General features: G+C 34.3%; 1 protein-coding gene across 1 annotated transcript in view; it reads left to right on the forward strand.

Moving 5' to 3' along the window:
• mctp2a (multiple C2 domains, transmembrane 2a) overlaps nt 1-12974 on the forward strand; it is a 68434-nt gene that overhangs the window by 13062 nt on the left and 42398 nt on the right. The window contains exons 5-8 of the mRNA XM_048168611.1: nt 6510-6652; nt 7160-7236; nt 7372-7483; nt 7570-7605. Coding sequence (XP_048024568.1) covers nt 6510-6652; nt 7160-7236; nt 7372-7483; nt 7570-7605 — 368 coding nt within the window. The remainder of the gene's footprint in view (nt 1-6509; nt 6653-7159; nt 7237-7371; nt 7484-7569; nt 7606-12974) is intronic.

The raw sequence follows: 12974 nt of genomic DNA on the forward strand, positions 1-12974 counted from the left end.
TTTAGTGACGTCATTAAAGAAGGAAGTAGAGGGATGTAGTCCAAACTGGCCGTTCGATGTAGGCGACTTCTGTTAAATAAAATATCTCGCTTGGCATTGAACTTTGAGCTTTAAAATTTTACAGATTTTATTTATACTCTAACAACAACATTACACACTAACTAAAGTTTGAAACGTGGGATCACGAAGAACGGGACCTTTAATACCACTATGCAAGACATACAGTAGCTCCAAGTTCAGCAGTCAGTGAACTGCAACCATATGAGTAAAAACATGTCTTGTTTAGGAAGGTTCTGGAATCTTATGAATGATAAATTCTTTAGATTGTGAATGTGAAGACTCTTTTTTGAAAAAAATGTAAAAGTTGACTTGGTGATCTGTAAAAAATAAAATAAAATATAATCTAAAATAAAAAGAAACATTATTTTAAGTGCTCTAGTTGAGTAATATTTTTAAATTTTTTGGTTTTGATTCTTGAATTACATTATGTAATGCATTTTGTAATGAAATAAAAGGATATCTGACTATCCATCCCACACCTCGTGTATTTGTAGCTGTTATGAGTGTACTGCTCAGGGACGACTGAGCTCGTTACAGATGGAATGTTTTCAAGTTGCTTCAGCTCATCTAGTCATCTCAAAACTGCAGAATGCGGTCCGACCAGAATAACTTTCTGTAACGTCTGTCTGGCTACTGTAACCATGTTACATTTAAGAAAACAAAAACCTATTTTTGGAAGTTGTCATTTACTGTCCTGTATTCAAATGTCGTATCTTGATAGCACAGAAGTCACATCAGTTTTATCAGGCTATAGTGCTGGGAAACAAATGAGCTGGCCTTGCTTTTTTTCCCTACTACGGCGCCGATGCAAATAGAGTCATGTCGAGGTGTTGTTTCCTAGAGGCTGTACACATAATGTAAAATGTGTTTTCTGTTTTATCTCTTAACTATTTGTTTATGCAAGAGAATTAGATACAAGAGAGAGAGGTTTAGACTACTAAGATTTACTGAAATGCTACAGGCATATGATTGTACTAAATTTCCATTTGATACCCAGAGCGGTTCTTCAGACATAATGCCAGTGTATCTGGCAGGCCTGACCAAGCTGATTGGGCGGCTCATTCTCATGTTCAAAGTCACAGGTGTATGCCCAGAGGCTGTTAATTACCATCTCTACCTCATTATTTTTCATAATTAGAATATATTCTAGTGATATTCCTCTCTGCCAATGGAATCTGATGAAATGCTCATGCACACTATAGACTGACTGAAGTTATTGGTGGCAAAAGCGTGCCAGATATCCTGTTTAGAATTCAGCCATGCACTTTCTCAAATCCATTATATTGAGGCCCCTCACAAATGATTGTCCCTGAAGTCATATGGTTTTTTTTTTTTCTTTCAAAGGTTGTTTGTAACTTTCTTTATGTTCTGCAGAATCTGTGAAATCATATGCATAAATATATGAGTTATGAAATGGGATACATTGCCACCTGCAGGAGAAAATAAATAAATAAATTGTAATTTAGTTGTTAATAACAAACCTGATATTAATTCCTAGATCATATCATGTCCATATGAATTGAGTAAATGCTATTGTAATTAATAATATTAATATACAGTCAAACCAAAAAAATTATTCAGACATTTATTATATTTTTGATATTTTTTACTAGAGGGTGCAGGACACTATAGTTCATTAATGTAAGTGAGGATAGCAAAATAAAGTAAACTGTGACATATTATACCCAAAAATTCTTCATACAGTGGATTACCAGTAAAATTGATAAAAAATTTGGAACCAAAAATTATTCAGACACTTTGATCTGACATGATTAAGATTTTTTTTTCTGACACAGTTTAACTCTGAGATCTTGTCATATTTTATTACCATTTCTTTTTAAACAATAGTGAATAAACTGTATTAATGAATGAAATGTTCAAGGTGTCTGAACACATTTTGGTTTGACTGTATAATGTGTGCATTATGGACAATGGGATTGTGAGTTGTGAGCAAACTTGATTTTTATCCTTGTAAGGCCAACTCCCTTTATCCACATTATCTGCTTGATGGAGAAAATAATGGCAGTAGCTAACAAACCTGAACAAAATAAGTTGACATTTTATTTTATAAACACTTTTTTTTTGTGCTCATCTCTATGTACACATAGAAGTGACAGTGACTTTAGTAGAGACAGTGTTTAAGGATGTTGTCTTCCTTTCCAAATCACTGACAAACATCTGAATCTTATATATATATATATATTATTAGCACTTCTTGTGTTATTGCTTACTTAAGATGAATAGCTTAATTACATTTGTATGTTGCTTTGGATAAAAATGTTTGGTGAATGCAACAAGATTAAATTTTGATTTCTTTTTGCGAAATTGCGACCTCGTGTGGTGGTCTTTGAGAATGGCACACCACCTCATGTCTATAATAGATACAGAGCATTACTCCAGGCTTTTTACTATAGCTAAATAAATAAATGAAGCAGGAGCAAAGTCTTTGGTAACACTTTATTTCGATGGTCCACTTTAGACTAAACTAACTATAAGTAACTTTGCTATAACTTTTGTAACTTTTACTGTCTGCATAAAATCTGCTAAAACTTTATTTTGATGCCCCTCCAACAGACATTGACTATTATCAGTGTCGGGGAAAGTTACTTTTTAAAAGTAATAAATTGCAATATTGCGTTACTCCCAAAAAAAGTAATTAATTGCGTTACTTAGTTACTTTTTATGAAAAGTAATGCATTACATTAGTTTTGCATTACTTTTTCTCACCTGGGCTGGACTTGCTTGTTTGTTTTTTAACAACAACAAAAAAGTTCTGTTTTTGGCAAATGTTAAGGCCCTTTCACACCAAAAGTGAAATGAATAAGCCTCACGCTGAAATAAATGCATATTTACACCTGTACAGTAGAGTTCAACACTCTTATTTCGATCTAAAGTAATTTTTGCTTATTAGTATGGTTGAATTAGATAATTGAAGGTCAGCAGCAAAGACATTGGTTAATAAAGTGAGTATATTTGCGTAATTTAATATAGTTACTTATTACAGGTTTGCGTACAATTCTGATTGCATTTCACAGTTTTTATTCATTTTGAAGAATACTGAATGTTTTTGTGCAAGTGAGATGAGTAAATGCATGTTCACATTTAGTCTAGAACTACAATAACCATCATGTTCACACAGCGCACACAAAACCTCTGCACTTTATTTCTCTCAACATGACAGGAGAGCTGTCAGTCAATAAATGCGAAAAAGTAACTTGCGTTACTTATTTGAAAAAGTAACTTAGGTATTTTGTTCTAAATTGAAAAAGTAATGCGTTACTTTACTAGCAGTCTCAGCCTCAGACGTCACGCCGTCGGACCGTTGGCTGAACGTCCGATGCATATGGCACACTTAACTGTAAACACTTCGGGATTTTCAAAGTCGTTATCGGGTTGGTTGAATTCTACAGGATGTCCGGGAGACGTGTGTTTCGCGTTCTTTAACGGTCCACAAGTGCCGTGACGCCAAACCCCCTCGTAGAAGAAGAAAGCCATCGTGTTTATACAAACCCGATTCCAAAAAAGTTGTGACACTGTACAAATTGTGAATAAAAACAGAATGCAATGATGTTGAAGTTTCAAATTTCAATATTTTATTCAGAATACAACATAGATGACATATCAAATGTTTAAACTGAGAAAATGTATCATTTCAAGGGAAAAATAAGTTGATTTTATATTTCATGGCATCAACACATATCAAAAAAGTTGGGACAAGGCCATGTTTACCACTGTGTGGCATCCCCTCTTCTCTTTATAACAGTCTGCAAATGTCTGGGGACTGAGGAGACAAGTTGCTCAAGTTTAGGAATAGGAATGTTGTCCCATTCTTGTCTAATACATTCTTCTAGTTGCTCAATTGTCTTAGGTCTTCTTTGTGGCATCTTCCTTTTGATGCAGTATGTGGTCTGGCATTGTCATGTTGGAAAATGCAAGGTCTTCCCTGAAAGAGACGACATCTGGATGGGAGCATATGTTGTTCTAGAACTTGGATATACCTTTCAGCATTGATGGTGCCTTTCCAGATGTGTAAGCTGCCCATGCCACACACACTCATGCAACCCCAAACCATCAGAGATGCAGGCTTCTGAACTGAGCGCTGATAACAACTTGGTTTGTCCTTGTCTTCTTTAGTCCGGATGACATGGCATCCCATTTTTCCAAAAAGAACTTCAAATTTTGATTCGTCTGACCACAGAACAGTTTTCCACTTTGCCACAGTCCATTTTAAATGAGCCTTGGCCCAGAGAAAATGCCTGCGCTTCTGGATCATGTTTAGATATGGCTTATTTTTTGACCTATAGAGTTTTAGCCGGCAACGGCGAATGGCACGGTGGATTGTGTTCACCGACAATGTTTTCTGGAAGTATTCCTGAGCCCATGTTGTGATTTCCATTACAGTAGCATTCCTGTATGTGATGCAGTGCCGTCTAAGGGCCCGAAGATCACGGGCATCCAGTATGGTTTTCCGGCCTTGACCCTTACGCACAGAGATTGTTCCAGATTCTCTGAATCTTTGGATGATATTATGCACTGTAGATGATGATAACTTCAAACTCTTTGCAATTTTTCTCTGAGAAACTCCTTTCTGATATTGCTCCACTATTTTTCGCTGCAGCATTGGGGGAATTGGTGATCCTCTGCCCATCTTGACTTCTGAGAGACACTGCCACTCTGAGAGGCTCTTTTTATACCCAATCATGTTGCCAATTGACCTAATAAGTTGCAAATTGGTCCTCCAGCTGTTCCTTATATGTACATTTAACTTTTCCGGCCTCTTACTGCTACCTGTCCCAACTTTTTTGAAATGTGTAGCTCTCATGAAATCCAAAATGAGCCAATATTTGGCATGACATTTCAAAATGTCTCACTTTCAACATTTGATATGTTATCTATATTCTATTGTGAATACAATATAAGTTTATGAGATTTGTAAATTATTGCATTCCTTTTTTATTCACAATTTGTACAGTGTCCCAAGTCCCAACTTTTTTGGAATCGGGTTTGTAACTGTGATGCGGAACAAAACAAACTGTGATTGGTTGGGTGGTCTTTGGCCAATGAAAGCTGCAAAAGAGGCCAGACCTTCTGCTGTCAGTCTGAAGGTCTGGCTACACGAGACTACTAGTTTCTTGAAAAAGTAATCTGATTACATAACTCAAGTTACTTGTAATGCATTACCCCCAACACTGACTATAAGTAACTTTGCAACTACATGTTAACTTACTCTACTAACCCAAACCCTAAGTCTACTAATTCTCTAATGAGAGTATAAAGTGGACCATAGAAATAAAATCTTCTTCTTTACATTGAAATATTTTCACTTTCAGATTTATAATAATGTTTGTCTTCTTTATTGCAAAACTTCTAAGTCTGTGTCCTATTCTGAAACTTTTTGATTATCAGACTTATTCATAGATGGACACATTTTTAGATGAATGCTTACACATTAAAAAACCTCGCACACAATAAAAAAAAAAGAACTATTAGTTATGCTTTATTGATAAGATTCAGATGTTCTGTGGGTCTGCAGCCATTTGCATGACTAGTTGAGTCCTCGCTCGGTCTGACATGACAGCATCCCCCCTCTCGTGCCTTCTCCAGCACCTATATTTGCCTAACAATTAACGCCCAGCTCGCTCCCCGACTGACACTACGTCAGAAAAGCGGCCCGTGAGTCCCCTCCCTCCCTTTTCCGCCATCCTCCATTTTCCTTCTGTTAATTTCCGCCGTCACTGTTTTCAGTCACGCCGGAGCTCTTCCCCTGGCTGCTTGAGCCCCCTTCCTCCTGTCAAGCTGCCTGGAGGTTTCCTTGTCAGCGGCTGGCAGGGAGGAGCTGCCTCCTGGAGATGTTCATTTGGAGAGGCGAGCTGACAGGCCTGACAGCCCGTCCCCACAGGGCTTTTGTCATGTGATTCCAGGCTCCCCGCAGGTTCTCTCAAGCACTCCTTTATCCATCCATACAAATGAAGAGATGGACTCTTTTTCTCTCATATTTTTTTTTTCTTCTTCTTACTAGCCAATCTGCATACCACAGCATAGACAAAGACGGACCGCTCGCCCTCCCCTCTCGCAGACAGACTTTCTTAACAGGCTTTGGAGATTAACACTGCTTGCTCCCAGTTTCTGGGGTTTTAATACGCCGGCATTAAATTAACAGATTCACGCTGGCTATAATTTTTACTCTTTCACAATCAGCCAGCTCCCATCACTCTGAAAGAGACAAAATGTCCGCCTCTCCACGCTAAGAACGGTCGCCTAAATAATGAGTTTTATTCGATGTCTGGAAGACTGTATCTGTGCGATTGTACAGTGTGATGATATGAAACGCTGTTCCACCATTAAATGAACGTACAAATAAAGCTCGATCAATTACTACTGATTTAGATGAACATGTATTGAACGCTTTTTATGTTAGTAACATACTGATAACTGTTTGTTTTCCACAGGTACAAGTGATCCATTCGTCAAATTCAAATTAGAAGGCAAAAACATCTACAAAAGCAAAGTTGTGAACAAGAACCTGAATCCCACCTGGAATGAATCATTTTCCTTTCCCGTCAGAGACCTCGATCAGACTGTTTATCTCAAGGTTTGGGATGTATTTGCATCATAACATAATGCTTAATTATGAACTATTCTTACTGAAATAATTAGAAAATGTTTTAAAAAAAGGAAAGACTTCACAAAGTATGAATAAAACAATGCAACTGCTTCTTAGAGTTGGAGGGAGTTTTATTGGAAGATTGTAATTCATTTTTTACTACACCAGACCACAAACACACACAAATTCTACTACTACTACTACTAAATTAAATATAATAAAATGTGCCAGAGACAATGTGGTGATTTACATGATAACCATTATCATATATTTTGGAGTTGCATTCAAATCCAGTCTGTTTGCCAGGGAATTCACAATGGAATCCTTAGTTCATACCATTATTAATTCAGATATATATATATATATATATATATATATATATATATATATATATATATATATATATATATATATACAAATATATATATGGTTAGCACTATTTGAACATTTGTAACACTAATTGTCATAACCATCTCACAATTCCGACTGATGCAGGTATATGATCGTGACCTGAGATCTAATGACTTCATGGGGTCAAGCAGCTTTCCCCTCAATAGGCTGGAATTGGACAAGTGAGGAAAAAATTGTCATTTCATAAATTCCATGATATGGAACTGTTAAAGTTTCTCTCATACAGTATTTACGTCAAAGAATTTATTCTCAGCAATAGATAAACAGATAATGATTTGTGAACTTTCTCTCTGCAGAACAGTTCCGATGGTTTTATCTTTGGAGGACAAAAACAGTGAGGAGGATGATATGGGAGTGATCGTTATAGAGGCCTGCCTGTCCATCCGAGAGGAGCCTGCCAAACGAAATGTATGACTGCTGAAAAGAGTCTCATTTCAGTGGAAACAGTCAAGAGGCTTTCTAACATAATGTTCATTTGTCACCTATTTTTTTAGAAGTGGCTACTAAGAAGAAAGGGAAGCTTCAATAAGGTATGATACACTCTGACCACCTAACCTCAAGAAAAGCACACACACAAAGGATTTGTGTTACCAGACCAAAATACACAGAATAGAATACATTTATTTGTTTAAATGTTTAAGCTTCACAAACAGCAATGACTTTATTCTTGTATCACATCTGTCCACTGGAGGGCAGTAGATCCTCACCGTCTTCCCCACAGATACTTCACTGATGTTTTGTACAACATTCAAGCAAGTTTCTTGACTTTACCGTGCATTCACTTTCACTTAGTTAGTTAGAAAATTCCAGAACTTCAACAGAGCGAGAAACTTTTGTTTGTGGCTGCGACTGTCTGATGTGCTGAACCAGTCCATGATTTCCAAAGTAAATGTATCATCACGATTTAAACAAAGCACACTGTCTGTCTCGCGTTTGGTGCAGGTCAATTCATAGATGAGAGCTTATTTACCTCACAGCGGTTGGAAATAGCTTTTATTGTTCAAGGCCGTGAAAGCTTGCAATTTAAGATTTCTCCGAACAAAAGCTCTGCCGCATGCTACTGTAGAATGGGGTGCCAGCAGTGAATGTACTTTTAGTATACTGAATTTATGTCTACAAATTCATATCAGTGTATTGTATAATTGTATGTTATATAAGTTATAACCTGTTTGGATAATTAATACATTGACAAGAACTACATTTACAAGTTTAGATACAGTATTTTGTTAAAAAGGTGTCTTGTCTTAAAAAGGGGATTTTTATTTATTTACTTTTTTAAAGAAATTCCTAGTTAGATTTCACCACTATATACAGTCAAACCTAAATGTATTTAAAAAAAAATAGTAGTTTAAAAAATAGTAATAAAATATGACAAGATCTCAGAGTTAAATTGAGTCAGAAAAAAATAATCTTAATTATGTCAGATAACACTGAAGCAAAACATGGTCATGTCAAAGTGTCTGAATAATTTGGTAGTTTTTTTTTTTTTTTATTAATCAGTTTTACTGGTAGTCCACTGTATGAAGAATTTTTGTGAATAATATGTCACAGTTTACTTCTTTTTGCTATCCTCACTTACATAAATGAACTATAGTGTCCTGCACCCACTAGTAAAAAATATCAAAAATTATATCTAGTGTCTGAACATTTTTTGGTGAGGAAAATTTTTTGTTTTGATTATATTCATATATATATATATATATATATATATATATATATATATATATATATATATATATTTTTTTTTTTTTCCCTAACATATAATTTGGGGTGAAATCTAACCCAGGAATTTCTTTAAAAAAAAACTTTAAATCTTTTTAAAAATTCACCTTTGTTATATTATATTTTATGTTACATTATATTTTATGAAAAAAACAATCAAGGCTACTTCTGGGATTATTAAGATTTTTTTTTTTTTTTTTTGCATTGTGACATTTTCTTTACTATTAGTATGTTTTGTATCAAAAATAATAATAAAAATCATACTGTCATGACAAAATCATTTTAGCATTATTAAAATCAGCAAAATAGTCTAATTTTAGTGGCATAAAGCAGGCAAAGTATAAACACAGTTTCATAGATAATTTTCATTTGTCACACAATCTGTATGTTTTAACTAAAATGAAACTATTTTGCTGATGTTTTTAAAGCAAAAAAATATTTTGCCATTTTTTTGTTAAAATCAGCAAAAATTTGATTCTATACAAGAACTATCACTTTAAATGCAATTCACATATACATTTATAAATTAAATATAAAATGATACAATTTAAAATCTGATTTGCATTAGCGTTAGAGTAATGCACATGCATTTTTTTTTTTTTTTTGCCTGCTGAAAATTTGACAGGGGTTAAATGTGCTTAAATTATGTCACAGTGCAACAATCTTATAGCTTCAAAACATAATTTCTTGCTCCTTTCATTTGATTTTAGGGTAAAATGTCTAAAACATCAAGCCAGCTTTTGTGAGACTGACTCAAATGGACGTGTTAGTTTATGTGATCAGGTATAGATCAGTATGTGTTTTGTTGGTGTTTCCACTGCAGTATCTTCCGCCAAAACAACTGAGATCTAGTTCTATTTGACACCTATCAGTACAGGCAGAACATGTCTCTCAATTCTTACCTCTCCTCCTCTATCACACTTCCTTCTTCACAGCCATGCCACACTGTCTTTGAGATGGAAACGGGCAGCGGTATTGGCACATAGCATGTGGTTCTTCTTCCTGACAGTGTCTGGAGTGTGTGTGTGTGTGTGTGTGTGTGTGTAGTCTTTGAGGCACTATGCCAGTGTAAGATGCTGAGGATATGTGTGATGGCTCATTCCCAGGCATGGTGAGCTATAACCCAGATGTTGGGATGTAATATCACAGCTGTGGACGGACAGCACTGAAGCTCTAGCCAAATGGGTACGGCTTTGGGCTTGTCCCCTTGTCCCCATGCTGCTCCACCATATGGAGGCAATCCCCCAGCTCTTTTAGCACCAGGAATAGCCTCTCTTTAGGGGCCACTTACTCTTAAGCGGAATTGTTTTATTGGCCACGCCGATCACAAATTTGTCCAAAATAAACACTTGGGAAGACTTGGCTTGGATGAATATTATATTTCTCTCTCAGCTCCCTCTATAACTACCCCCCTTATCCCTCTCTCTATCTCTCTTTAAAGAGGCTTGTTTATGGAGATGTGGCCATTACATTAAATGTTAATGCTGGTTTGTCTGCTGTGCCGTGTGTGTGTGTGTGTGTGTGATTCTAATGGAGCAAAGGCTCAGTCACACTCTCCGAGCAGCCAGGTGGGAAAACAGCTCTCTGGTCTGTGATTACTGGCAGAACAGACCAGCCTCTTCCTGATGCCGTGTTTTTTGAAAGTGCAGGGCTATCAACCCGCAAGTCATCTCTGTACTGTGTACTTATCCATCTGCAGTCTTGTTGATGGACCTGTTTTCTCTCTCTGAGGTGCTGGGATCACCTGCACATTTCAACTAGCAGTTTTTAGAAGGTTTTTATTTCATAATATATTTTGTTACAAAAACAGAAACAGCGTTTTCTTTTACTTTAACATGCCATATTCTACTATATATACATTCGTTTGATTTATTTACAATAGGTTATAACTCAGAAGGAGAAGATTTTAGCTTCAAAGTTTTATTTGTACCTTTGCTTTTACTACCTAATTTATGTATTATTATTAGTTTTAGAAATTAATACTTTTATTCAGCAAGCACCGTAAAGACATTTATAATATTTGTTTTAACTCATCAAATTATTTTACATTTTAAGAATTTTAAAAATGTAAAATAAAACAAAAATATTAAGCAGCACAATCATTTTCAATCATGTGACACTGAAGACTGGAGTAATGATGCTGAAAATTCAGCAGGATTTTTTTTTATTATTATTATTGTAAAATTATTTTACAATATTATGGATTTTTTTTTTTTTTTTATCAAATAAATACAGCCTTGGAGTGCATTAAAGACCTCTGGAAAAAAAAAAAAAAATATATATATATACACTACCGTTCAAAAAGTTTGGGATCGGTAAGATTTTTAATGTCTTTAAAAGAAGTTTCGTCTGCTCACCAATGCTGCATTTATTTAATTAAAAATACAGTGAAATCAGTAATATTGTGAAATATTATTACAATTTAAAATAACTGTTTTCTATTTGAAAATATTTGAAAATGTAATTTATTCTTGTGTTGGCAAAGCTGAATTTTTTTCAGCATCATTACTCCAGTCTTCAGTGTCACATGATCCTTCAGAAATCATTCTAATATGATGATCTGCTGCTCAAGAAACATTTATTGTGTACAATTGTACAAAATATTTGTGTACAATATTTTTTTTCAGGATTCTTTGATGAATAGAAAGTTCAAAAGAACAGCATTTATTTGAAATATAATATTTTGTTACATTTTAAATGTCTTTACTGCCACTTTTGATCGATTTAATGCATCCTTGCTGAAAAAAAATAAATAATTTCTTTAAATTATTCTCAAAAAAATCAAACTAAAAATTCTTACTGACCCCAAACTTTTGAACGGTAGTGTAAAATGTTACAAAAGCTTTGTATTTCAGATAAATGCTGTTCTTTTGAACTTTCTATTCATCAAGGAATCCTGAAAAAAAGTATACAACTGTTTTTAACATTGAAAATAATCATAAATGTTTCTTGAGCAGCAAATCAGCATATTAGAATGATTTCTGAAGGATCATGTGACACTGAAGACTGGAGTAATGATGCTGAAAATTCAGCTTTTCCAACACAGAAATAAATTACATTTTATATTATATTCCAATAGAAAACAGTTATTTTAAATTGTAATAATATTTCACAATATTACTGTTTTTACTGTATTTTTAATTAAATAAATGCAATCTTGGTGAGCAGACAAAACTTCTTTTAAAAATATTAAAAATCTTACCGATCCCAAACTTTTGAACAGTAGTGTGTGTGTGTGTGTGTGTGTGTGTGTGTGTGTGTGTATATATATATATATATATATATATATATATATATATAAATATATAATCGCAACCAAAAGTTTGTGTTTACATAATATATGTGTGTGTGTGTACTGTGTATAATTATGTATATATAAATACACACGTACATGTATATATTTAAGAAATATTTGCATGTATATATTGAGATAAATAAATAAATAAATATTTTATATATAAATATTTGACCCTGGAACACAAAACCAGTCATAAGGGTCAATTTTTTAAAAATTGAGATTTATAAATAAGCTTTCAAATGATGTATGGTTTGTTGGGATAGGACAATATTTGGTCGAGATACAACTATTTGAAACTCTGGAATCTGAGGGTGCAAAAAAATTAAAATATTGAGAAAATCACCTTGAAAGTTGTCCAAATGAAGTCCTTAGCAATGCATATCCACTCACAAAAATACATTTTGATATATTTATGGGAGGACATTTACAAAATATCCACATGGAATATCTTTACTTAATATCCTAATGAATTTTGGCATAAAAGAATAATCGATAATTTTGACCCATACAGTGTATTGTTTGCTATTGCTACACATATACCTTTGCGACTTATGATTGGTTTTGTGGTCCAGGGTCACATATAACAAATTTTTCTTAAATATTTACATGTGTGTGTGTGTAATATATATATATATATATATATGTATATGTGTGTATGTGTGTGTGTGTGTGTTTGTGTGTTTATAAATCGATAACACTATTTCTGTAAGATGATGATATATGCTGCAAAACATTTATTTACAGTACAAACATGTCTTCAGTTAGAACCTGGTTCCAAGGCTATCACAAGTCATTCTCGCAATTTCGTCAAAACCTCATCTATGTGAGCCAAGTATATGTTACCTTGGTAACATATTTAAATCAGCAGAATGAAAAATA

This window comes from Megalobrama amblycephala, linkage group LG19, assembly GCF_018812025.1.
Source record: "Megalobrama amblycephala isolate DHTTF-2021 linkage group LG19, ASM1881202v1, whole genome shotgun sequence".
Taxonomy (NCBI): domain Eukaryota; kingdom Metazoa; phylum Chordata; class Actinopteri; order Cypriniformes; family Xenocyprididae; genus Megalobrama; species Megalobrama amblycephala.